Raw genomic sequence first — 27,730 nt, forward strand, 5'->3', positions numbered from 1 at the left:
AAAGGCCCTTTTTTTTTTTTTTTTTTTTTTTTTTGGTACTGGGGATCAAATTTGGGACCTTGCGCTTGCGAGGCAGGCAGTGGAACCACTGAGCTAAATCCCCAGCCCTCACAACACGTTCTTTTGGGAACTTTGTGGATTCTGTGACTTTTTCCTGAACTCTGTCTCCCCTTTAACACAGAACATGCACCCTAATGGTTCAGACCCTGCCCACGTCTTCCTGCAGTGTTAGGTTTCAGATAGAAGTACTACTTCACTTAACAACTTGCAAAGATTAGGGACATCTCTGAAGTGCCAAGAGGCCTCTGACATTCCCTCTGGCTTGTCACAAGTGCAGGGAAGACAGTGTGCCCAAGCATGGCTGACCGCACATCCTCCTGAGAAGAGGGGAGAGGCTAAAGATGGTCCCAACTCTCTGGGAAGCCTTCCTGGGGAGAGAGAGGACAACTGTTGCCCTCACCTCTAGATATTGCAGCCCTGCCTCCCCTTCTCTCCCCGTGATGCTGGGTCAGCCGTCTCCACATTGGGATGTCATCACTCACCGGCCTGGCCACTTTTACCTTCACCAACCATAACGATCAAGGCCAACATTCACCAGCATCAAGTGAGGCCCTGTCTGTAGGGTCTGAAGCCCCCCACCTCCTGTGTCCCACTTCCTTCTACCCCAAGGAGCAATACAGACATGGCTTCCCCATGGACCTCTATTCCTGAAGGGCAGGGTGTGAGCTGCCAAAGGACTCAAGGCATACAGGGACTTGGAGGAGCCTGGCTGGTGGGCCTTAAGAAGTAAGAAAAGATCTGCTGTCTGTTCAAGAGCAGCATGAGGAAGATAAGAACAGGGAAGGGCATTAATACTCCTGCCCACCCTGGTTCCATTCTTTCACTGAAGTTGGACACTCTCAACAGAGATCTCGGTCAGGAAGGCTAGAGCTGAGGGTGGTGACCCAGTTCTGGACTGGGGGAGTGAGGAACGTGAGGGGAGGTGGTGGTGGCTGATGGCGAGAACATGGATCCAAGTCCCTTGGCAACATTGAAAATATGGAGCCCCTTCGCTGCCTGCTCCCCATGCTATCCTTCGGATGGTCGTGCTGTACTGAGCCGTTGGAGACCCTGTAATATCAACTCAACAATGCATGTTCTACAACTACGGCTACAGCTACCAGTACATCTACTACAGGGCATGCATTTAGTTCAGTCCCACAGATACATACAATCTAAGAACAGGCAGGGAGGTGTGAAATGTTTTACTGGACAACAGGTGTTTTGGAGTTGTAACTAATAAAAAAAATCAAAAACGAAAGTGTACAAAAAAAGACATTTCTTGAGAGTTGGATATGAGTTTGTTTCTTGAACTGTTTCATCTGAACAAGCAAAAACATGCAAACCAGCTGGTACTAACAGGAAGCTGGACACCGAGAGAGGATTAATAGGTGTGGACAAACCTTCCCGCTGAGCGTGCTCAGAAGAGTGTTTGAGAGGAGGTGTGCAGATCCTAGTGTAAGAGAGGCAGGAAAGTATGCCTCAGAGACACTCTCTCACCGCAGCCCCAACCAAGCAAGAGAAAAGACAACAGAAACATGACTGCTCACACTCACCACCACCGTCAGGAGCTCATGTAACTAGACTGGAATAAAGCTGGCAAGTATAAAGTACAGTAAGGGGTCCTGGCTGGGGCTGGAGATGGGCTGGGGAAGGGGCAGGGTACGCCAGGGGGCTCCGCAATTCTAAGAGTGATCCATGGACCCACCCATCATATCACCCAGAAATGAGGCAGCCCCGAGTATCTGAACCATTGCCCTCCCAACTGGAGGGAGTCGTTTGCCAAACTGGACTTAGGTTTGGGTAGGGCATGATGGGGCCACTGGAACTGAATGAGTACGATCAAAATAAACAGACAAACGCTTGACTGAGCACAAGAAAAGATGGTATTTCAAACTGCCAGGTGAAGACAAAAGAAAAGTGACCACTGATAGTGAAGTTATCTAGGAGTCGGCAGGGACCTCACCGGGGAGACCCCTGAGCCCTGCTTGCCTCAGTTCCTGGGGAAACTGGGAAAAGGTGGACAGGCTGGCCCGGAGGAGTGGGCTGAGTTGGGTGCAGAGCTCAAGGCACCCCATGGACCTCCTACCCTGACACCAAAGCCCTGACAGATGCAAGTTTCCAACCTGAGCCCCAATGAAGCTGCCTCCCAGCCCCCAGCTCTCCACAGTACTTCTTACTCAGGAAGGGCCCCCGAAAATATATGGAAGGAGCTGGGCAAAACCAATATGGTAGAGCTAGACAAAAGTCAGAGACATAAAAAGGGCCTTCCACAGGATGTCTGAACCCTAAACCAAGCCCAAGAGCCCCCTGGGGAGCAGAGGTCACATTTCCTACTGGTTGGAGTCTCCTGTTAGGTACCAGGCTCTGGGTAGGTATTCAATGGATTCTCCCTGAACAGGCACTGAGTTGTGAAGCCTTCTCATAGCCAGGATGCTTGCTCCTGGGGAGGAGCTGGGCTGTGAGGGGCAGGGTTGCCGGAGCTGGTATAGGTAGACCTGGGTCATCAGCTCCGCACGAGCCCTTCGAGGGCCTGGACTGATACACATACCCCAAAGAGTCTCTGTGGCCCTTCTCAATTCATAGCCAAGAGTTTCTGCCAATGAAGGGCTGCTCAACAGATAAATAACAGACCAACTGCCAGCCTTGGAGTTCTAGACATTTTCTAGAGGGAAGAAGGTGACAGTCTCCCTGCCAGTCAGAATGTATTGAAAGAGAGGCTGAGACTTTCCGGTCCCAACTCTGTAACCCTGCCTACACACAAGCGGGCCAGGCTATGTTCTGACTACGGTAGCGTGGTTCTGGGGAACACCCCAAACCCATGACCCCCAGGCAGCACTGGGGGGGCTTCCCTGTAGCTTGCTGGGTGAGCCTCACCTGGGCGGTGGGCACCTCGAGTTGAGGATTTACTCCTTGCACTAACCCAGACTGGGGTGGGGCAGGGGGTCTGGGAGCACACTCCTGAATACGATTCACTAACAGTGCGGAGATGAGCATGACGGATCTTGAATGGCCTGTGGGAGAAATGGCTACAAATAAAACACCATTGACCCTGGAAAACAAAAGTGTGGCTGGAGATGACCTTGAGGGTTAGGAGTTAGAGGGTGGGTGGGACTCCCGCCTGGCTCTGGGGGGTGGTCTGTGGGAGGGTTGGGATGGCAGAAGGGGGCACAGACTGTGGGGAGACCGCTCTCAGACTTGCAAAGAACCCCATGCTGCCCTTTAAACTTGCCATGAAGTCAAGGAGAATGGGGTGGGGTGGGGAGAGAGGCAGGGTTAATTTCAGGTTAAAGTTTAGTTTCATAATTCAAGTTATAAAAAGAAAGAAACTGAACGGAGAAAACAACAACCAACAACACTCAAAAATCTCAAGATTGTTTTTTATCTTTTTCCCATCCCAGGCACAGGTAGGACTGAGGCTTTTTTTTTTTTAACGATAATGAAAAGCACTCAAGTTAAAAAACCAAGCAGAACAGGGACACACTTAGGCAGTGCACCCTGCCCCCAGGGCCCAGGGTGGGGGGCACCAAGGGGCACTGGCCAGAGTGCAGGTGGGGCTTTTGGCGACCAGCTGGCATGGGTGGATGGTGCCCAGCCCTCTGGGCCTGCCTGCCACTTGCCACTCAGCTGTCTGGCAAAGTGCCCTTTGGTAGCCGCCCCCCTGAGAATTCATAGGCCCCTCCAAACAAAACCCCAATGGGTGATTCTGGGGAATGGATCCTTTGTAGCTCCGAGGCAGTGCCAGTTTGCATGGAACGGAGTTTTACTGACATTTTCTAATGGGCCTCCCAGTGTGGAGGGTGTGGGTCTTTGGCATTTGCCCTCTGGGTTTTTAATGCATCCTTTCCCTGGTACCCTCACCAGCACCACTGCTCAGTCCCACCCACCTACCCAGAGCCCTGTTATAGGAAATGAAAGCACTTCCTGGGTGTGCCAGTGCTCTGACCCTTGGGTGAGGTCGGGGAGAGAACTGCAGACCTTGGCTTTTCAATTTAAGGAGGCGGGGGTGAGGGAACTAGAACAGTGGCTGTAGGGGAGCCCAGGGCAGGGATGAGGCCCTAGGGCCTAGGAAAGTAGGGTACCTGAGGGGTGCATGCCAGCAAGGCTGAGGAAGGGCTCCCAGGTCACTCGGTGGTTCCAGACCTCTTACAAGGTTGGATTTGGAGAGGGAAGGTCTAGGGCAACCTCATGAAAGAGAAGGCCCTATTTGCTTGGTGGCTGGAGCTCACCTGGGGCCAGCAGCAGGGACTCCAGGAAACCACAGCTTCCCTCCCTCCCTAGCCTCAAGGGCTCACCCCACATTTGTACTTCAGGGGCTCTGAGGGTTCAGCAGGCCCACCTGCCAGGGGCTGCAGGGCCCCGGAGGACAGCCGAGTCCCCCTCAGGCTGATCAGAGCCCCATGGAAGGGAGCTTGTTGGGCCCGCAAAAGCCAAGGAGGAAGTGACCACAGGAGCCCAGAAGCCAGGTCTCAGGAGAAGGACAGCCCAAGGTCAAAAGGGAACTCTGGTTTTCCTTTGTCTTGGGAGTATCACAGTCTACCTTTTATTTGCAGCCGGACTGGGACTGACCCCTGGGGGACCTCCCCTTGGGGGACCGGGCCTCTTCACCCGCACCTCCCTGTCCCCACTGCCTCTCCTGGGCAGTGGTGAGAGGAGTGCTGGACAGACACAGCCACACAGATCCGACAGGGCCTTTACCTTCCCCTGCACACGGTGGCATGCCTGGGAGGCCTGTCCCGCACACCTTCCTACCTGATCCTCGTGCTGCTGCCACTGCCGCCGCCGCCACTGGTCCGTAAGCTGCTGCTGGGAAGCCTGGAGGGAGGGAGGGGCCGGAGTCAGGAGGGAGCCTGGCAGGGTCCCCAGCAGACCTCTCCCTCCCACAGAAGACAGGCCTGGGAAGGGGTCTCAAGGGCAGCTTGGGGCAGGGGGTACAGATCATTGGCTCTTGGGCTTCTGGGAGATGCAGTCTTTAGGTGTGTCTGATTCTCACATGGGTTTGCCCCGGGGGCTGGTAGCAGAAGGAACACAACAACTGCAGGGGGGGTGCTGTGTCCCTGGAGGCATGGCACAGACACACACTGGGTCCCCAGAGCGTGTACAGAGCAGGCCACACGTGGCTGGGCAGGTCTGTTGCTCCCCACAGGGGTCCCAGGTGCAGGTCAGCCAGAGAGAGAGGAAGCCCTTGGGTTGGCCTCTGGACAGAACAGGCACCTAGGCCAGGAGACGCCCTCAAACTCAGTCATGTGAGCACTAATCTCGTCAAAAGGTCCTATCAGCTGGGTCTGAGGGAGCAGCGCCTGGGGGATCCTAGGTGACTGTGTACACATGGAGGCAGCTGTGGGAGGCCAGTGAGGCTCTGCTGGGAGAGCCGTCAGGCTGGGTTTGATCTTTTTTAGTGCTTCCATCTCCCGGGGCAATTAAAGGACTCAGATATGGCTTCTCTGGCTGAGCGCCACTCCACGGTCAGCCAGCACAGGAGGGTCTCCCTAGGGGTCTCTGCAGCCCTAGCTTGTGTAAGCTAAAAACATACTAGGCAGCCAGGCCGTGCCAGGCAGGAATAAGTCGGAGGGCCAAGGTGTGTGGCTGCAGAATGTCCCAGGGGAGGAAGAGGCAGGCCACCTCCTCTCGCCTGGGCAAACATGCACAGCCACGCACGTGCCCTCCCACACGCAGAACAAGACATCCTTGGCCGTCCAGCAGGTGCGGGCCTGACCCTGAGCCCTGCTTCCAGTGACGGGCAGTGTTTGACGATGTGCCCGAAGCCAGCCGCAAACTCAACGAAAAGCCCCCAGCAGAGCTGCTCCAGTTTAGCCACTGAGCCTCTCGAACAAGGGACGTCCGTGGGACAAGAGGAGGAAGACATGCATTGTGAAGAGCAAGGAGCAGAGGAGCAAAGGAAGGAAAGAGAGACATCCTCCAAACAGAGCAAACTAGAAGCTCACTAAACTCTAAGACTACTGTCCTAGCTACACAGTACTACTGAGGGGAAAGGAGTTCAAAAGGAACAGGCTACTCTAAAAAAGGTCTGGCTAAGCTACTGAAAATGTCAATGAAAAGAGACATACTTGCATTTAAATATGGTAATAGGGCTGTTGAAGGGGGAAAAAGAAAGATCCAGGTGAAATAAATGGATACAGTTGTCCCAGGCTGGGAATGGGTCTCCCAGCTCTCATGAAGACTGTGCTCCCAGGCCTGGAGGCCACTCCCTGCCCAAAGGGCAGCCATGAACCTAGGGGTCCCATCCTAGTCCTCTCCCCGTCTTCCAGGCAGGATTTAGATTTGTGATGCTGGTAGAAACCGCTGAAGGAAAACAAGGAAGAAGTCAAGTTATTTCTCCCTGTCCCCACCTCTGTTTCCCCGGGCTCCTGCTGCAGGCACAGAGTGGAGTGCAGGGGACGCTGGAGGAGGAGGAGCAGCAGGTGGAGGAGAGGAGGAATGGTCAAGGTATTCTTTTGTGCTGTCTTACCATGGACTTGACACAGAAGGTTTCCTTGGAAGCATGAAAAGGTGGTGGCTGAGGGAGGGGAGTATGGGCAATAAGACGACTTGTTAACAAAAGGTCTATTTTCCAGAGTTGAGCCCGTTTTGGACAGAAAGTCTGAGAGAAAGAGGAAGAACAAAAACCTTACCCAAGAAAGGAAACCCATTATTCTGTCTCAGATAAAGGCCCTGCTAGAGACCCAACAGCAAATGCTGCTAAGGGATGGAATTTCCCCTTGGTCGCCCAACTGCTGGGTGCCCAGGGATGGGTGTGACGAGGGATGCCTGACAAGGGGGGAGCCACCCACCTGCCCCCACAGCAGCACAGGCCACAGCCGCCTGGTTGCCACTCTGTGCTGCTGCCCTTGGCCCCTCCTTCTGAGACACCAGGGCCACTGCACAGCCTGCTACCATGAGGCTCATCAAGCCTCTGTCCAGACACCTGCACTGGCATCCTGAACCAAGCCATCCTGTCCTGACCTGCTCTTCTGCTGTTCTGCCAGGCCACCCAGCCCCCTGGTTACCCTTCACGCCGACTCTGTTCTCCATGTGACCTGGAGGTGGGCACGTGGGGATGGGCAAGCAGAGGTACAAGACAGGTAGAGAGGTAGGAGTGCGTTTGTGTTGGTGGAGTTGCCCGTGTTGAGTTTGTGTGCTGGGTGTACACACGCACTGGGATGTGTGTGTGCTGGGTGTGCGTTCTGTGTGACTGGGTGGTGTGTTTGGTGTATGAGTGTTGCATGTTGGGTGTATTTGTAGGCATGTGGAGCCAGAGGCCTCAAGTGGCGATGACAGAGGCCCAGCTCACCTCCAGGACAGGCCCGCCCAGGAGGACCTGGCAGAACAACTTCCCCAGGGCTGCCAGCGCAGGAAGGGACACCCCATTTCCGGTGGCTTGGAGAAGGCACCTCCTCGGGAAGCTGGGGAGTCTGGGCTCACAGGGAGAGGGCTGCCATGGCAGTGGGTGGGGAGGGTACTACATGGGGGCCTGGCAGGGCTCAGGGCTTCTGGTGAGGCCTGTGCAAAGCTGCGGTGAAGCTCCCTGCCCCGTGAGAGTCCATGGCCCTGGGCCATTGTGGCACCCCACTTCCTGGAGTGGGGGGACCATCGTGCTGTGCTCCTGGGAATGGAGTGGGAATCCCTCCTCTACACAGCTTCCCTGGCCAACCCATACAGGGGACATCCAGGCAGCTCCCTGTGAGCAGCTTAGTGCAATAAATACTTGAGCACACAGACTAAAAGGGGCCCGTGTAAGTTCAAATCCCGGCTCAGCCACTTAGGATGTGTAAGATCTTGGGACAGTTTCTTACCCTCTCTGTCCCTCCATATGCCCATCTGTAAAGTGGAGGACCACACTGGGGCAAGATTAGCATGCACTAAGTGTTTAGACTGATGCCCGGCAGCGGGTCAGTTTATGTGGGTGTAAACTGTCATTTCCACGAGGCTTATCCAGTCCCTGTGCAGTCACGAGACCCTCTCCAAGATAGGACTGTCCCCTGGCAGGGGGAAACAATGGTCACATGGTGGTAAGCACACAGGGGCCGGCCCGAATTCCCTTCACAGTGTCCCAACTTCTGATGTCACTTCAGTGGAGCAACAGTTCTATAGCTCAGTGTAAGAACAGGTGTTTTACTTAGTCTGAACAAGGACAAAACTGGATCAGCAGACTGCCATGACCTGAACTTCCTCTGCAGAAGCAGAAAATCTGGCAGAACAGAGAACAAAGGTTCTGTCACTCAAATCTTGAGGGCCTGAGAGCTCTGGCTGGGTATTTGGGAACTCAGGAATGTAACAGGTTCCTCCATTTTGGGAACCTTTCATTCAAAGAGAATGCTAGGATACAAAAGAATGAGGCACTAATGGTGGAATTCAGGCACTGTGTGTCGTAGGAGCTGTCCTTGGTTAATGGGGTCAGGCATAATGGGGACAGCCCTTGCTAGCCTGAAATGCCTCTGCTCTTCAAGGAGAGTAACAGGAGGGTCACCGGGCTGGGCACCAAAGCCTGGCTTCCGGCCCTGACTCACCCCTGCCTTGCTGTGCGACTCGGGCCAGAAGCTTCACTTCTCTGGGTCATGAGCAACTTCCCTCCGCTCCCAGGAGGACCAGCACGCTGACCTCTACAGTCCCTTCACTGCTGGCCCTGCGAGAGCCTGTCTTGTAGGATGATGACAAACCCAAGTCCTCTGGGCTTTGTGCTGACACCACTCTGGGGTTAGAGATGTGTCTGAGTGAAAGAGGCCACCATCCCACTTTCCCAGATTTTTGGAACTGTGATCCTTCACTGCAAGTCAGAAGTCTATGTGTTTTGGGGCTTGGTTTTTTTCTTTTTTGAGAATTATATGACACAGTACCCACTTTTTACTGCTTCTGTGGCACTTACCGATTTCTGCCTTACCTAAGCATAGTTATTTTTGCACGCACATCTTATTTCTCTTGCTGGGTGACAAACTCTTCTAGGGCAGGGACTCAGTCACATATCCCATTTAGGATCCAGCACAGTCTGCCCCACAGAAGATCCTCACTGAGTACCAGCTGACAATGGTCAGGACTTGAGGGCAGGGGTCACGGCTCTGGTCAACTACAGCCGAAAGTGGCGCCACCTCCAACTCTAGCAGCCCCTCCCCACTCCTACAATCCTCTGCTCCAGGGGTAGCAAACTCAAATGGCCCCAGGATCATGGCTAATCCAACCAGGGTGCCAGAGCTATGGCATGTGGGCAATTAGCTCCATGGAACCATCGGAGAGGTTTACAGATTCTGACACCCGTGTCCCAGCCCTAGGGATCCTGGCTGTCTCAGTGTTTGGTGCAGCCTGGGCACTGAAACCTTTAGAAGCTTCCCAGTACATAGCCTGGACCAAGGACCTCTAGTTTAAAGGCACCCATAATTTTAAAAAACCAAGTCACAGGGCCCATCATAGGAGCTGGCACCTGCTCGACCTTGAGGAAGGAAAGGCCACCTGAGAATGCAGTAGATCTAATTCTCAGGACCGGAGCACTGTATCTGAGGGAGCATGGCAGCTGTCCCCATTTAGAGCAGCGAGTCCCAATTCTGCCCGGAGGAGCTTCGACAACACACCACGTCCCGACCCCTCTCCACCCACAGAATCAGGTGGCACCCGGGCCTCTTTTAAAGGCCTTCCAGAAGATTCTGATGCACAGAGTAGGAGAGAACCTCACTCGAAAGGAAGACTTGGGCCGTGTGTTTTAGCAAACAGTGAAAGGACACAGCCTCCTGTCCTGTTGTCGGGTAGCAGTTAGTCATGAACCTTTTTCCTTAGTCTCCTCTCACTACCCTATTAGGAAAAGACAGCTGACTGCCCAGAGTATGGTGCTCAGTCCACACTTACTTCTGTGACCTGGGATGAGTCAGTGGACACCTCTGTGCCACTCTTAAAAAGGGGAGATGAGAGAACTCTGAAGCTCCTGATGGCCCCAGGAGGTGAGATTTGAAGGACATCTTTCTGAAAGTCCATTAGAAACAATGTTTCCTACACTGTGCTTGCTGCAAGAGATCTCCACCCACTTCCCAGCACAGCCGACACCCCCCCACCAGCCATTTCTATAGATGGTTCAACGATTCTTGGCTAAATCCAGTGTTGCTTCACTGAATCCAAACACTAAAAAATAAGCAACTGAAAGAAGAGACTGTCACCCAGAATGTAAGAAACATGTCCTACCAGAGTTTAGAAACACTACCATCTGTCACTTTGGCTGGCCCAGGCTGCTCCCACCTCCTGGGCAGGCCCGCCTGGGGTGTGGGGCTAAGACTTGTACAAGAAATTTCATAGCTCCGACTTCTACACAAAAAACGTGAGGGTGGTGGCTGCCAACAGCTGAGGCAGGAAGAAAGTTGGGAGACACACTTTTGGAGTTCAAGGGCCCAGGGGTTCACAACAGAATAGAAGGTCTAAAGAGGAAGCAAAGCGGATCACCAAAGGGACTCATTTATACGATCAAATGATACTATTTTACTTTGACAGATATATGTCCATTTGGAAAAGAATTTGGAGAACAACAAGACAACGCTTGTTACACAGCAAACTGACTTCCAAACACCTTGTAGGAGCTGAGTATGCCAACAGCATCATCTTATGGGGAACCCCCGACTCCTGTCCCAACAGACAGAGGAGAAGGGTGAGGCTGCTACCTGGCCAAAGGGATGTGAGGGGACTAAGGGATGGGAATGTCTCACCCTCAGCCCTCAGGCACAGCTAGAAGATGAGTCATTTGGAACCTGGCAACTATCCCAGGCCTGCTTGCTGGGAGGGCGAGGGGTGGGCCAGACTGGGCCTGGTTCCTACCTATGCAAGGGGAGAGGTTCTGAGACCCACAGTCCTAGGGGTGTTAGCACTTAAAATAGAGGGAAGGCACAAAAGCTGCTTCCAGTAAATTTTCATACAATTGCTATTTAGCAAGAATGTTAACTCCAGGATGTGTGGATGTGTGGCTGGGAGTAAAGTGAAAGCCCCTGCAACGTCATTCTGCGTGGTTTCACAGTTTTGTTGCCACTGAAACAAAGATGTTGTCCACCTTGCAGTTTGTAGAAGCGTGAAACAGAAAGCACGAACACCTCTGGAGATGATAACACTTCCCCAGAAAAGACAAGCACAGAGCCCGAGTGCCAGGCTAGAGATGAAGGTGTGTGTGTGTCTGCAGATTCTTTCTGACTCAGGGAGCAAAAGACAGCACCTGCTGCCCGGTGTCCCTAAGGACTGGGAGCAAGACGAGTCCTGCCCCTGGCCCTTGCATGCACTTCACAGCTCCTGATCTTTTCCTTGATGAATGATTCCCAGCTCAGAAACTGGCTTTGGTCTCAACCCCAGCAGATCAGAAAGCAGCACGGAGGGTTGCAGAGGAGGGGAGTGCCCGAGGGTACTCGGACTGCCCCATGCTCCTTTTGAGACGGGCACTTCCGTCACCTGCAGCAGCCCATCTTGCAGCTCAAGTTCAGTGCATCCCCCTTCCAGAAGGCAACACCCCAAACCTGGGCTGCACCCTGCCCATACCCCGGAGGACTTGGAGTTGTGCTTGGGCCTAGCCTCATGCTCTTGCGACCTGATAAACCCACTGTGGCACAGCCTGAGAACAAGTGCTAAGCACCCATGGGAGACTCTAATGTACGGCTGTGAATACTACAGTAGGTACTATGTGCTTGGGTCCTGGGACTGTCCTGGGAGTCAGAAGCAGACAGCTGTCTGGGGACTTGGACCTAGCAGGCCTCTCCCTAGGTCCTTTCTACCCCTGAATCACTCAGGTGCTCCCAGCACAGAGCTGGAGGCCAGCATTCAGGACCTCATTACCCAGAGCTCCTGCAGTGAATGGCAGTAGTTCCTTGGATAACAACACCTATTCTCAGCTCCTGGCCCCTCTGTAAATATTTATAGAGCAACTGCTGTGTACCAAGAACTGTCCTGAGCAATGAACAATAGCAGAGTCCCTTCCCTCATGGAGCTTACAGTCGGTTGCTAGTCCCCGATTGGGAAAGGAGGCTTCATTGCTAGGGCAGGGCCCAAGGATCAGGCTGTATACAAACCAGCTCTCTGAGGAGAGACAACTGGAAAGTAATAAACTGGGCTTTCAGGTACAGGGGCCCGTGGCTCGCTGTGGCAGAAAGGGGGTGGGGGGCCTGTGCCTCGGAGCCCTGTCTAGCTTACAGCCAGTCCTGGGCCGTGTCTGATTTAGGGTCTTCTAGCTGAGCTCAACAATCTAAACACAGTTCAAATGCTGCTTGAAGATGGAAGGACAATAACAAGATTCAGTCCCCGGGGACAGGAATAGCCGTTCCAACTAATTCCTCCCTCCAAGGTCAAAGAGGCAAAACAAAAGGAAGTGGGTATATTCTCACAGCTATGATCCCGACCTAGCCCCGAAGGTCTCACCATCTCCATTCCGCCCAATTAAAAAAAAAAAAAAAAATCACTGTGACATCTGATCACGACACAGGTCTCTCAATTTCTGCCCAATTACTACCTGCAGAGTTGCAAGTCCTTTTGACTTTCGAGGCTCTAGGGAGTCCCAGCCTCATTCATCCTTCCCTTAACCACCAGGGCCTTGAGGATGCAGCGAGGCTAGATGGCCACATCAGGATGGCTGACGTGTCACAAGGGCTTCTGGTCTTGCTCAGAACCATTCTCCAGCAGGAGAGAGGGGGCGAACAGCCACACGCAGCTCATCCAGGGCCTGCTCCTTGCCCTGTCCCTGTAGTCTGCGGCTCACTTCTAGCAAAGGGACATCCACTTCCCCATAGCACAAACCTCTGCCCATCTTTCTGACATCACAACCATGACCGAGACCAAGACTCTGACCTTCAAAGTGAAGGGGTTTCAGACGGCAGGTTCTAAGGAGCATTCGTAGACTATTTTGAGTGTTTTCTTCCACAGTCCTCTCCCCACGTCTCATAAAAATGTCAATTTCTGCTTTTGAGACACTCTCCCACCCACAACCGAAGGATGTCAAGACAAAACCATTCAGCTTTTAGAGCTTACTGTTCAGACGGCTTTTACACTGTTTCTAGTTTCCCAGAGTTCCTATGTTAAACTGCTAGACACAGTTAAAATCTTGCTTCTCCCCACCGGAATCTCCTGCCTACCCATTTTTGAGCCTAAACCCTTAGGCCTCTTCACCACGTCCACTTTCTCCCCAGTTCCACTCCCTGTGGGCCTCTCCCACAGATCCATCCCTGTGGACTCCCAACACTGCCAGCCTGTAGCGCCCACCTCTGCACCAGGACAGCACCTGCTGGAGCCCTGAGCGCCAGGACAGCTCGATGAGTGATCCCAGGCTCCAACCTTGGCCCCAACGCTAGGTCAGAAAGTAAAGAACACCAGGGATCTCAAGTTCCCTCCCCTGTGAGGCGGTGGCCCTCCAGCCTGGTCATCCCGGCATAGGACGTTTCAGGACTGGTAGATCACAAGTGCCTCCGTTAGACAGATCCCTGGCACTTCCTCTTCTGGTGAGCATCACAGGGTGCCAGGGACTCTCAGGAGGGAGCCGAGGTGGTGGGGAAGGCTTTGGGGTGGGGTAGGGGGTGCAGGGCAATGGCTGTTTACCAACAGGTTAAGAACTATTTAAACATGTAAACAGCCTGTAGTCACACCGCTGGATCAGTAAAGGATGGAAGAAGAATGGCCTCCTCCATGCCTTTCTTTCTTCACTTATGAAACACAGGACTTGGTTCTGATGATGGGAGAATATTCATCATGACCCTAGTGGAACAATGGGCTAGACATTTCCCTGCATGGCTTCCCTGCGGCTTCCCATTCTACAGGGAAAAGTCACTATTGTGTCTAACAGAGGATGGGCCATGGGCCTGGGAGGTAAGGGAAACAGTGTCCAATGGTGGTTGACTGCAAGTGGTAAAAATTCCATCTCCCACTCTTCCTAGCTACCTAAGAAAGCCCCCGACTCACTTCTCCCCTCTTTAGAACAGTTGCCGCCATCTCCTTGTAGGCTGCTATGAGGATTCAGTGAGAGAGCACGGTGCCGTCAGGCACTCAGTGCAAGTGAAATAGTTTTTATTCCTATTTTTATTGTTATTGCCCAAGGTAACAGCGGTAGAGCTGAGAAATCCCTCTGGTGCTTCCTATTCTAAAATCCTATTAATTTACATGACATTTGGCATCCTAGGGGCTTTAATAGATAACATTTATAATTTGCTTGAGAGTGATAAGTGTAGTTTCATCTCAAGTGTGAGCTCTACCTGTAGTGGGTCATGTGACTATAGGACCCAAGGGCTGGGCTGGATTCGGGGACAGCCTAGCTGGGGTGGCCGCAGCCCTGTGACATAATTGCACCAGGTATGAACGCGGATGCCTGAGCCCTGGAGCTTATGCCCATCAGCTGGGCTGACAATGCCACCGCCCTCCTGCCCAGAACACGCCTTCCTCTGGGAGGTCTGGCCAGGAACTCCCAGCTCCTCTGGAAGGGCAGGGGCAGAGAAGCCTTTCTGGTCCTTTCACCAAGTGGCTCCCAACAAGTGACCTACACAGGCAGAGGCTGGTCTCTCAAGTATCAGGCTATCACCAGCACCTGAGGCAGGGCCTGCGACATGGGGCTGCCTTGTGACTGCTGAATGTATAAGGGAAGGGTGGGCATGGTCATGGGGTTGGGAATGGGGGCGGAGGATTCTGTCTCTTCCTGCTCCGAACCTTACTGAATCCCCACGAGGCTGGATATGGAGATCAGAAGAGAGCCTGGAGAAGCCCCAAAGCCAGCTAAGAACCTGCTCAGACTCACAGCAGGCGGCAGAGCCTCTACAGGCGGGGCTGTCCTATCCCTTGTGGACTGACATGTCTGGACAGGGCTTCCCACTTCCAGGGAAGGCAGCCCTGGCCGACAGCACCCAGGCAGAGCCTGCAGGGCCTATCAGTGGAGTGATTGAGGTCAACATGCCTGCCTCAGAGTCTGCCGGCGAGGCTGGGGTCTGGGGAAACAGGGCACTGGCTTCCCAATGCAAAAGTGTTAGTCGTCTCACTGTCTTGGTCCAGGTACAAGGATGGGATCCATGGAGTAAGAATGAGGACAGAAAGACACGCAATGTTTGTGATTGCACCTGCTGGTCCCTAAACCCAGACCCCCCCAACCATCTGTCTGGTAAACTTCCCAGATCAGATGTCACCTTCTGTGGTCTGAGCCTTTCTGTCCCCCAGTATCCATAAGTGAAATCCTCACCCTAAAGGTGATAGTGTTAGAGGTGGCGCCTTTGGGAGGTGGATCAGGTGACGAGGGTGGAGTGCTCCTGATTGAGATCAGTGCCCTCACCAAGGGACCCCAGAACACCAGCCCCTTTCACCAAGCAAGGACTCGGTGAGAAGTGGCCATTTATGGACCAGGAAATATCCTCACCAGACACTGAGGCTTCTCCTGCCTTGACCTCAGACCTCCCAGCCCTCAGAACGGAGAAACGCACTTCTGCGGAGTAGCAGACCTGTCTACTGCATTCTGCTGCACCCACCTGGACAGGCTAAGACCTCACCCCTTCCTGAAAGCTTCTCAGCATGGTCAGAGCTTCCTCCTCTGCCGCTCGCTGTCCTCGCACACTGCCACCACCACGCTGGGCAGACCAAGAGATCTGGCCACAAGCGGGGTGCTCTTCCAGGCTCTGAATTCCTGTTTCCTCACTCAGCATCTCTATGCCCTCAAATGCCCTCCTGGGACAGGTGTGACAACCAACCATCTGCAGTATTCATTCTTGCCCCGGCTATAGGGTCAGAGAGCAGAGGCAGAGACCCCGCTGGCTGGGGTCTCCCAGGACCCAGCTCGCCTAGACTCATTGGAAGCCCAGGAGCAGGCACTCTTTGCAGTCTGAGGAGGAGGGAGTGGCGGTCACACCTTTGCCTTCTGTTTGTCCTTGGCTGTTCATCGGGCACACCCTGCCCAACCTTCAGGCCCGGCACTGCTGTCTGCCCGCAATTTCACCCTCTTGAGTAACTGATTTTTTTTTTCTTTCCTCTCATTGTTTTGTGTTGTGTTTTAAACTGCAGGCTTTGGCTTGTTTTGCTGATGGAAATGAAAACTGAAGGTTTGAGGAGAAGTGATTAAGTCCCTGCTGGCAGACTTAATGGGGAACTACGAGGCTGCTGCTACAGGGACCTAAGAAAGTATAGGGATCTTTGGACAGCAGTGCAGGGAGACGGATGGGGGGACCCAGACTCAGCCTGCTGGGCTTGAGAAAGAGGCCACGTCTACGGCTTCTTTCACTGCCACCCCTGGCGGTCCCTCTGCCCCCTGTCCAGGGTCATCTTCCATGGACACACTATGACCTTTCCTGGTTCACTGAGGCCTCTCACCAGCCTGTGAGGGAGAAGGCAGGGCAAAGATCAACAGCCCCATTTGAAAGGTGGGGAAACCGAGGTCAGAGGTGACTGTCCTCTCCTGGCAAGCGAAGGACAAGGACTCCACCCCCTAACCTCCCGCCCGAGAACAGTACACCGTGCTTTTCCGTGGGGAGCTGAGCGCTCACTTAGTCACATCCCCCTTTATTTATGCAGAGGAGCTTCAAGAGGCACAGGAAGTGGATCGCAAGTGAAACCAGCAATTCCTGTCAATTCCAATTGCTCCAATTCATTTCTGCAAACATTTATTAAGTGCCTATTAGGCACTGTGCTCTGCTTTCATTTGGGAATAGAGTCAGCTCCTGATTTTCCACACTGAGGCAACTTCCGGAACATCCCCAGACCCAACAAGCCTCCCTGCCAGGCTGCTTTGGATTCGGGGTGTGCTACCAAATGAATTTCATTTCCCTTTCGCAGCTCCTTTGAAAGCAGCAGCCCTACCTTCCCGAGTAAACTCCCTTTAATATGCAAAAGAGAGGATAAGCCCCCAGTACACACAGGCCAGGTGGTGCAGGAGCGGGCTGGCCTGCGGGAGCTGGCTTGTGATTTAAGCTTGGCTGTGGATCCTCTGTGAGGGGGTAATCCCTGGAGAGGAGGCCACAGGGCAGAGCGGATGTGCAGATTAGAAGGCTGGGATAGACAGATGTGTGGGGCTCTCCCCAACAAGGGAGCACTTCTGTTTTTAGTGTGGCAGCATCTAGCTGGGACCCCAGATATGTGATTCCATGGTTACAACCTATCTGGGAGGCCAAGTACACTGTCCGGATGCTGCAAGATCTACTTCCCGACCAGGGAGAGAGCTGCCATTGCTCACTGTTGAGGATCCACATTGATGAAACATTAGAGTTTCGGTGAGGGCATGGGCGGTGGGGAGGTGGAGCTGAGAAAAGAGCCTTTTACAAACAGAAGCAGAAGATGACACGGAGTCAAAGGACTCCAAAGGAGAGGTCATCCTAAGTCTTGGATTCTGCAATTCCAAACAGGGCAGCCTCGGAACTGCCTTTGTTCCTGGCATGGCTGTTCAGCTGGGGATTCTTTGGAGAAATGGGGTGCGAGGGTGGGGGCCACTCCGTGAGCACAGGCCCAGGTCTTGCCTCTCCTGAGCAGGGACTGACCATGGAGGTCTCTGCAGGAGCAGGTGACCACACCCAGGCCTCTGGAGTGACAGCCCGTAGCATTTCTCAGAACTGCAAAACGTCCTCAGAGCAGACAGATGAGCACGACTTCAGAACGCTGCCCCTCCCTATGGCCTAGCCTCCCTGAGGTGTCCTGTGTGAGGTGAACTCTGCCTCCAAAAAGTGTGGGCTCTCCCCTCCCTGCTTTACACATTCAAGCCGTGATGCACCACCAAGCCTCTGCTTTTGCCCACACACTAGGTGACTGGTCTCACCAGGGCCTGGAGGAGCATCCCCTCCTGAGAAAAAGAAGTCCTTGGATGATGGCCAGGGACACCAAAGAGTCCCTGGGTGTCATCCGGCACCCAAGAGCCATCATTAGTCAGGGACACTGAGACAGAGTACAATGGGCCGTAAGTTCTAGCACGGCTGCCAGCCAGTGGCGCCCCACCCAGTCCTCTCTGCTGGTCACCGGAAGCAGAGCTCCAGGGAACCTCGGGGAAGCAGTGTTCACCAGTCCACAGGGCACTGAGATGAGACCAGTTTCTCAGGGAAAGAGGGATGGAGCTGACGGAGAGCACGGCCAGGAAGAGAGCGGCAGGGGTGCTGAGAGAAGGGGTGGTTTTCCTGATTCCCGGAAGTTTCCTCACTGGCCTTGCCTTTCCCAGACCCTGTGACCTACTCCAGAAGTCTGAGCACATCCACCCCTCCTTCAGAACCTCTTCACACCTTTGTCAGCTCTGGGACCCAGTCTGACTGTGGACCCTGCCCCACGCGCCACTACCTCCTGTCTGGCCTCTGCCAAGCCACTCCTGCAGGCTCCCCATCCACCGATGTGCTTGTAACCCCTGGGACTCAAACAGCGCTCCTCTCGGGTCTGTAGCAGAGATTGTTAAATGGTTCCTAGAACCTGTCACTCTTTTTCCTTAGCGCCAGAGCATTCTGGTGTTAATGGAATAAAGACATGTTAACATTTCCTTGCAGCTGAAACTGGCCGTGCGACCAAGTTCTGAAGATATGGATCTAAGTAGAGTGTCAGGCATGAGTTCCAAGAAGTGTTATTAAAGAGAAGTGTTATGAAAAGAGAAGAGATGCATTCTTATGGGAAGAGTATGTGATGGCCGGAGCTTGAGCAGTCTCCTCAGACTATGTGGTAGAATCCTATGCTGAACGTGACAGAACGGGAAAAGAGAAGAAAAACAGAACCCTTAGATTGTGTAGCCACATCCAGGCTTCTTTTACATGGGAGAGAGAAAAATTCTTCTTTGGTTTGGGACCTTCTTATTTTTTATTATTTTTATCTTTCTCTTTACAAAGTTATCCGATTCAGGGATCAAGCACACCATTTCTCTGCCTGGGATATGACACACTTTCTTCTGTACGTCAGCTAGTTCTACCTGACTTTTGGGCACTCACTCCGCAGGTCACCTTCTCTAGTGGGCAATGTATCATCAGCTCTCCTTTGTCCCTCATTGCACAGAGAGCTTCCATTTGCCTAGCTAAGCACCCAGCCCTGAACACTCAAAGGGTCCGATCACCAGTCCTCTGTCCCTGGGCAGGGCTCTGAGAATCTTGATGGAGTCTTACTCAGTCCAGATGCCTGGCACACAGGGAGGGAGGGAAGAGGAGTCCCAGTGACTCTGTGGTTGCACCTGGGGATCCTACATCATTTCTTTCACTGATCGGCAGACCCAGGCAGCACTCATGGGGGGTATGGACAGGAACTCTGGGCTGGAAAGTCGATCTAACAAGAACACCAATGCTCAATTTCTAAAACTTCTAACTTGATAGCATTTACACTCACAGACACACGTTATCTCTTAATTCTAGCAGCCCAACTAGCTAGGTACATTCATAATCCCCAGGCTTACAGGCCTATCTACGTAACTTGCTCAAAGTCGCGTGGCTCCTGAGTGGCCAGGTGAAATCTGCAAAGAAGGCCTTCGTGTCACATCCAGCAACGTTTCCACTGTACCACTGGTGTCTCCATCAAACTGTAGTGCTCAGGGGAGTTAAGAAAGCAGGCCACATGCACACTTACCCACAGGCCAGTGTGCACAAGCACACACACACACGCGCGCGTGCACACACACACACACACACACCTGCTACACAGATGTGAGGGGCTCCCAGATGTTCCAGCAGTGCTTTGACTTGAGGGTGGAATGATGGTGGAGACTGGGCAGGGGGCAGGACCATGCAAGCTGGTGCATGCAGATGCTCTGTCATTCTGTTCAAGGACAGATCACCTCCACCGAGCCAGCCCTGGGCTCTCAAGGAAGCAGGGAGGGCTGGGCACCGGTGGCAGCGGGGAGGCTTGCATGCTTTTAGAGACTTTCCCCAGCTCTCATCAGTACTGGTTATTTAGTGCATTCACCTCCCCTGGAGCGAGAACAGGACACTGTCAGGCTAAGAGACAGCAGCACACAGCACGTCCGTGGTAAACAATTTATTTTTCTACCTCAGTTGCTTACAGGGGAAAAAAATAGAACGTCATTAGGGAGCAGCACAGACGAACTATTTACAGGGATGGAGGAAATTCACAATGGCTGACACGTCTGTGAGGCAAGGATACTAGGACAAGTTCACTAAAGCAAAGCAATTCATAGCAAAGCAAAATATGAAGGGGGAGGAGCCATAATTTTCTGGAAAAAAAAAAAACTATACAAAAGCCTGTGGCAAAATAAAAGGGAACTATCCAATTACTACACCCAGCATCTTAGTGAGATGAGCCAAACGGGGTACGTGGTGTCTCAAAGACGACGAGATTCAAACATATGGATCTGCTCACATCGGATGCATGAGAAGGAAGCACATAGCTCACTTCTCACAAACCATGGGCACAGACAGAGGGGTGATGGCTGCAGGTCAACTGAGCCACGGGCTGTTTGTTAATAAGAGGGAGGCTGTTTGTTTCAAAGAGGGAGGGGGGTTAGCAATGTGGGCAAAGATCCTTCTGGGGGTGGCACTGGGGATGCCAGCCTTGGGATGCAGCTGATCAGATGGGCTCTTAGAACCCAGTGGTGCCATCAAGAAAGGCAAGGCCAGAATAGGCAGGGAGGTGAGGAAGCTGGCAGGAGAGGGGCCCAGTGTGGACTGGTGCCCGTGAGCCCAGCCCAGGATAGGGGCCAGGGCTATTCCGCTGTTGCTTCTCTGAGGCCGATGTGCTAATTACAGCAAGAGCCGGGAACAGGCTGGCTCTACACAGGAAGGTGGCAATCGTCACAACTCTATAGCTGCTCTTTTAGATTATGTTTTTCACATATTTTTCTAGAAGGCCCTATGTGTGCGTTCACTTTTGCCATCATTCACCACTGGGGCTCCGAAGTCACACAGCTGCCACCCCTGTGGGCTGCCAGCACTTAAGAGCTCACCTCACGACATGCCCAACAAGCTCGGTTGATCCTTATCTTAAAAACTTTGCACCTTCTTCCTGGATTCCCCTGAGGATCTCTACAAAGTCTGTGAGAAGTTCCCCTTGGCCCGGTGGGCTTGGTCACAGTGCATACAGGACACAAAACAAGATGGGACTTGGAGGATAATTTGTTGTTGTTTCAAGTGAGCGAGGCAATGAAGTCTTTTCCAAGAATTAAAAGAGAAAAGGAATATTCGTTCAAACAGGCTGTTAGGACAGAGTTTCAGTGGGCCCTGACATCAGCTGGGGTGGCCCAGGTCGGGGCTGTGTCCTCTCTAGAAATGGTGGCAAACCCCAATTTGCTATGCCTCTCTTAAGGGCTAGTTGATAAAAATTATGTCTTGTGAAATCGGCAAATAGTCTGCAAAGTGAAATAAGAACAGAATTAACAGATTAAAATGAACTAAAAGTCCAGAGGGGGACATGAGAGGAAACTCCTCACAACTCCTCCTTCAAACCTGGGCCGGGGTGGTGCCTGGGTTTGGGTTGAAGCCATCGTGCCCCAGGTGGCCCTAGTAATTACCAAAGGTGTCCAGCCCTCACCTCAGAACATCTCACTTATTCTCACAGAAGCCTACAGGTGGGCAGAGGCAGGTGATGCTTCACTCCACCTAGGTGGCCTGGAAGATCTGCCACAAGCCCTGTCACACGGGTGGGAGGGCGACCGGGACCCCAGCCAGAGGAGACAGATGTTCACAGACTGGGGACACACAGGTGCAAAGGCCAGCCTGTGCCGGCGTGGGAATGAAAGCAGACAGGACAGACACCGGCCAGCTCCCGAGGACTTGTGGTGCCTCTGTTTCCCTCAGGAAGCGGTGTCCTGGGGCCCTGGCAGCGTAAGAGGGGCTGGGGGTCGGGTACGGGACTCACACACCACAAGGAGGGCCAAGGTAGGAGGTGGGCGCACACAGTGAGGATGCTGAAAGGACCACAGAGAAAACATCAGGATAGTTAGGTGGTGGCACCGCAAGCTGTGCCGATGTCACAAAGTCACAGGCTCCCTAGGGTGTGGAGAGGCGTCAATGGAATCAACCAGATGAGGGTGAAGAGAAGGCAGAGGGTTGGGCTGCCCCAGCTCTGGGTACCCCTTGCTCCCTCGCTGCCTTAGCTACATCTACTGGAAACACGCCTTGTAGTCCGAGGCAAGACACAGATGCCACCCTGCCCATGAGGCCAAGCTCTAGGACGGGGCTGTGTCTGGTTCCCACAGGAACAGCACACCAGCGCCTTGACTGGGTGGCACAGTGACCTCAAACTTTGGGTCTAGGACCACTGGGTGCTCAGGGAGGCGTCAGGGACAAGCAGAGGAGCCAATGAGTCATAAGGGGCAGCTCCTTTAGGGCTGAGGTCAGGAGTAGGATCGTTGCCAAGACTGCCCTTCCCAGCCAAGGTCACTCACACTCTTGGCCTCCCTGACAGCAGGAGGCTCACTCTTGTGGCCACCGGGGGCCTCTTTCTGGCTGTCAGTTAAGAAAAGCAAAAGGCTTCAGGGTGTCCATGGACAGGAAAAGGAGACAAAAAGTTTGCTCACAGAACAGCTCACCCCCACGGGGCAGAGAGCTGCTGCCTGTCCACTTTAATGCCAGCTTTCTGTCCCATTCAGATCCAGCCAGTTGTGCTAAGTGGCAGAGCTGGAACCGGTGATAAACGGCTAATCTTCATGCATTACCGCTGCACCTCCCTCTGCTCATTCCCAAACCTTGGCTTCCAGGGAGACCAGCACCGGGAGCTGGAAGAGGGGAGCCCGAGGGTCTCTTGCAGGTGAGGATTGGAGACCCGGGGTAGTGACCTGGGGAAGAGGTGTGCGCGTGTGTGTTGCCGTGTGGACCACACAGCTGTATCCTTTAAGCTCTGGAACAGCTCTACCCAGTAGAACTTCCATGGTGATGGAAATGGTCTACATTCTAACAAGAAGGGACCACAGTAGCCACTGAGAAGCTGAAATATAGCCAGTGGGACAGAGCAGCTGAAGTTTTCCTTTTCACTGAATTTAACTGAAACCTTGATTCTAAAGGGCACTCTTATCACGCTGGACAAATGGACACTAGGGAGACAGGACAGTGTAGACGTTAACAGCCAGGACTGCTTGGGTGAACATGCTGGCTCTGCCCCTTGCCTGCTGTGACCCCAGGGCAGGGTTTCCTCCCTCTCTGTGCCTCAGGGTATCCACCTGCAGCCGGGAAAACTCAACAGCAGCGCTGCTCGAGCTCTGTGGAGGCACCGCTATGCGAATCCTCCTTTCTCGGGTCCAGGGCCCCTGGCCACTGGAAGGAGCCACAGCTGCAAGGAGCCTGGGGAACAGCTTCCCCGGGGCAAGCGAAGGGGCCCTCCTGGATGGGGAGCTGCTCCAGCCCGGGGTGACTCACACCCATCGATGTGAAACTTCCACCGCCACACCCATCTGCCCCTGCGACGATGCACCATGGGAGAGGAACACAGACTCCACCCAGCACCCTGCTCATGGAAAGGTCCAGTACACTGGGTGACCTGCCACAGCCAATCTGCCAACTGGTGTCAGGACAAGCGCCAGGCTTCCAGTACTGATTGTGGGCGCCTCGGGGCATGGCTCTAAGTGTCCCAAATGCCTCTTGCGTCTACTGCCTTCCCCAACCAGAGCTCAGATTGAGACCAACACCAGCTGTCAGAGGCCCTCACTGCACTGCCGAGCCACCCCCTCAGGCTACTTCTCTGCTCCCTTTGCTTCCTCATTCATTTCAGCCCTTACACTCCCAGGCCACTGAGTCCAGGGTGACCAGCCAGGAATGCAACTCTACTCAGAGCCAGCTCCTGGAGACTCTCCTGCAGCAGAGAACGAGAGGACCAGACTCTGCTCCAGAAACCTTCCTGACCTTTCACTCAGACACAACACAAGCACCCAGCATATTCTCATCTGTATTCCAAGCCTGGGAAGGACAGGCTCACCTCCACAGGGAAAAGCAAGGCCCCATAAACATGACTTCCTTCAGCACCCACCCTACCCCACCAGACCAGGCCCACCCTAGCTGCCCACTGCCTTTGAAGTACAGCACCAGGGCACATAGCTGGGCATCCCTGAGCACTATACTTCAATCCTTTGCTGTCACACAAAGGGCAGGAGAATCCAAACTGCCCTGTCCAGGATGGACAGCTAACCCAAACCCCATCCGCAAAACACCAACACACAACGGAAGGCCCCAAAGCCAGAGCAGCCAGGGCAGAGAAGAGGAGGAAAAGAAGAAAGGGCAGGGAGAAGTCAGACATCAGTACACAGACGCAGGGATCAGGAGGCTGTGGGGTGGTAGAAGGGTGAAAGAACCCTGGCCCTAGCATTCAGCCCCCAGTAAGGAAACACTAGAGACAGACTCAGAAAAAGAAAGTAAGCAGAGGGAGCCTCCTGCCTCTGTCTGTTTCCCTTCCTGTTAAAGCTGCTACTTTCAGATACCCAGCACCAAAGACAGACTCTGGTGAGTCAGAAACTCTAGCTGCATCCTGATGATGGCCTGGTGGACTTGGAAGTTAGCATAACTAGGTTATCTCTTAAATGAAGATGTGTGGACTGCGTTCTCCTTTGGGGATCTTCCTGATCCTCCCAAATGCACCCCACTTCCCAAAGCCCTAGGAGTCCAGCCACTCACCTGGGAACTGATAGCCATAGCTAGGAGCGAATCCAGGGTAGCCTCGGCCATAGGTTGCCACAAAGTTGGGGTAGCCTTGAAAACAGAAAGAAAGCCGTTATTGGCCTCTGGGGTGCCATCTTGGGGAGGGTGGCAGTGACGAACAATCCCAGTTACTTTCATGGAGGGCTTTGTCTCCAGGGAAGGTCTTTACCCAGGGTCTGGGTCGCCCCTTCTGTGGCTGGGGGGATGCTGCCAGCCTGCTGGTAATTAACCCATATTTAGGCAGCCAGATCTCCCAAAGCCCATGCACTTTCTTGAACCTGCAGAGTAAATGCCACGCATTAGCACCAAACACAGGGCCTGTGCCTCACTCTGACATTTGGAGAGCTTACCCTGAATGTACTTTTCCTTAAAGCTGTTGACAGTAGGAGATTAAAGTCCTTGTAATGCCTCCTCCTGAGGCAGTGGACCACAGGGCCTGCACCAGACAGGGTTTGGGTACTTGGGGCTGGAGTTTAGTGGCCACATTCAGGGCTCACCCTGTGCCCTGGGAAATGCCAGGCCTAAGTGTCATGGCCTGGGGGAGGCCCACATCCAACATGCGTACTTCATAGCTGTGTCAGCGTCATTGAGACACTGAGGGGTGCAGTGAAAACCCTGCTGGTGCATCCTGATACCGATGAGATCCTCTCTGAGAGGTTACCAACCCCTTTCAGCTCCAGCCATTTTCATGTCCTTGTCTCTCGCTTCTGGCTACAACATAGGCCTGTGTAACCCTCCTGGGCTAGGATTTCACTGGCCAGATTCACGGCTACCTCCTGTCCCTGCACCCGAGGCTTATTCTGCCTCCTTCCACTTGGTGTATGGCCACATTCATGCTTCTACAATGCCACCTAGACTTGCTTTGACCTCGGAAGTGGATGCCTGCGGTGGTTTTGGAGTTGCCAGGAACCTGAACTCCCTTCCTGTATGACTGCTGGTTGGCTCAGAATTTATTTTAGTGTCAGCAGCAGAGCCCAACGTCAAGATGTGGTAATAGTGGCCCCCTGACCAGCGCTGTTCCCTTGGCTGGGTGTGGGGCTCTGACCACACAGCTCCCCCATTTCCTGCCTCCTCTGTGTCCCGTTGTCCAGACTTTGTCAATTCCCACACTGCCCACACTCCTCCTCTGCTGCCTACAGCTACCAGAGTCATTTCTGTTGCTTGTCTCCAGATGGCTGATAGAAAGGTACTTTGATGGGTGGGTTTAGGACAATGACCAGGTTCTCTGCATTCCTACACAACCCTGGCCCAGAGATCTCTTCCCCAACCTCCCCAGGGGATTCTCACATGTCACGCCAGGCGCTCTCTGACCCTGCAAGCAAGGGCTCAAGGAAGAGGATTCACTGACTAAATACCACCTCACTTCACTCTGCTGTCATGAGTCAGACTTTGCTTGTCTTCCTGCTGCCTGATTAGAGCTTTTGTGCCTCAGAGCTCCTCAAACACAACCTATTATCCCTCCCTCTTCTGGGATGCTGGTGTGTGGCTTCTGTGCTGGACCTGCCACGGACCCAGAACTGACACTCATAGGTCTGAAGGCCAGAAGACTTGGCTCCTGCGCTGTCTGTGGCCCATAACTATGCCCTTGGAGATAGTACTATGATGTGAATGCAGCACCCTCCTCCCCATTCATATACTGAAACCCTAACACTCAATGGGATGGTATCAGGAGGTGGAGCCTCTGGGAGGTGAGCAGGTCACGAGAGCAGAGGCTTCAGGAATGGTATTAGTGCACTTTTAAAGGAGACCCCAGAGACAGCCTCATCCCTTCCAATAAGGGAGGACATCGAGGTATCTATGAGGCACAGACCCTGGCCAGATACGGAATCTACCAGAACTTTAACCTTGGACTTCTCAGCCTCTGACACTGTAATAAATGTGTGTTGTTCAGCAGCTGCTCAGTCTATGGAATTTCGTTATACCAAGCTGACCTAAAACGGGGGTCTTCCTTTTCTCCCAGAGCATGAACCTTGCCACCCGCAGAAAGACTTACAGGTCCTGTCTTCCCATGGCAATGACGTGCCCGAATTCTCAACGGAGACCAGCCATGGCTCCCTTCCTCAGCTTCAGCCAAAGCCTTCCCAAATTTGCAGAAACACTGAACTCACTGGTGAACTGCGCCCTCTGTCCCTCAATAGGGCCCTGCCACCGCTCTACTCATGTGTGCTTATCGCCCTCACTTGGTGTCTCCTTGGCAGAAGCTGCCAGGTGAGACAGAATCATCCAGCAGCTTTGCACCAATTGCTCTCCAAGGGGCTGAAGCCCAGGGATGCTCAGAGTAGGGACCTAATGGGGAAAGATGGAGACCTCAGATGCCTTAAACGGACACAGGCACACTGGCTTCTTCTTGGAATATATTTAATTCATGGCTGGGCAGCTCAAGTCTCCTCCAGATTAATCACTTGCTATCAAATCATAGCTTTCAGCACTACATTTGTTATACCATTATTTCAACAATATTGATAAACGGATTATATGCAAACAGCCAAATCACTGCTGCCTAGAGGCCTTCCTAATGAAAAATGGCTCCTTCGCTTCTAATTTCAGAGCTGGGGGTCTTAAATATTTTAGTGTTAATCTGACAGCAAAAGCATACAACCATGTGTCACTCTCCCATGGTGTGGAGGAGGGACAGCAAACAGGCCAGCTGTCCTCAGGCCACTTTTAAGATCGGATTACATATATGCTTTCTTCCTGGCGTTATCTGAAAGTCTCCAACAGGAGAGAACAGAAGTGAGGTTACATTCACCCAACTTTGGGCCCCACCCCACTTTTTGGAAAGGTCAATATCATCGTCTCCTGAAAGAGAGACAGGAAAATTTGGCATCTGTCAAAGCGGGGGAGGATCTCATCTCTGAACACCTCTAAGGTCAGGCAGATGAAATTATAAATTTATAATACAACATTACTTCAATTTTCCTCTTCATTTACTGCTGTGCAGCCCAGCTCTGCTCCAATGGCTCACAGCCCCTGCCGCACGGGGGAAATTGGCTGGCTGCATATCAATAACACATTACAGCAGGCCCATGCGGACGCTCCATCAAGCCACATTACGGTGGGATGACCTAGTCACCACTTCCATTAGCAGCCGGGCCCCTCCCGCACTGGCCACTGCACAATTTATTTGCTCCAGTACTCTGGACGCCCGATCAATCCCACAGTAATTATCTCTTGTCACTAAAGTAAAAAAAAAAAAAAAAAAAAAA

The 27,730-nt window shown here is 53.1% G+C and overlaps 1 protein-coding gene across 8 annotated transcripts in view; it reads right to left on the reverse strand.

Annotated features, from left to right (window-relative positions):
• Positions 1–27,730, reverse strand: part of Msi2 (musashi RNA binding protein 2) — a 363,233-nt gene that overhangs the window by 25,943 nt on the left and 309,560 nt on the right. For 4 of the 8 annotated variants that reach the window (XM_010620230.3, XM_033762961.1, XM_033762959.1 and 1 more), the window contains 3 exons: positions 24,501–24,575; positions 6,108–6,131; positions 4,792–4,854 (listed from right to left, as the gene is read on the reverse strand). In XM_010620230.3, the coding sequence (XP_010618532.1) occupies positions 4,792–4,854; positions 6,108–6,131; positions 24,501–24,575 (162 nt within the window). Of the gene's footprint in view, positions 1–4,791; positions 4,855–6,107; positions 6,132–16,720; positions 21,248–24,500; positions 24,576–27,730 lie in introns of those variants that run through there. The other 4 variants (XM_010620228.3, XM_033762960.1, XM_010620227.3 and 1 more) reach the window with 2 other exon arrangements.

The sequence above is a fragment of the Fukomys damarensis genome, unplaced genomic scaffold (assembly GCF_012274545.1).
Source record: "Fukomys damarensis isolate Sample0158 unplaced genomic scaffold, DMR_v1.0_HiC HiC_scaffold_13, whole genome shotgun sequence".
NCBI classification, from domain to species: domain Eukaryota; kingdom Metazoa; phylum Chordata; class Mammalia; order Rodentia; family Bathyergidae; genus Fukomys; species Fukomys damarensis.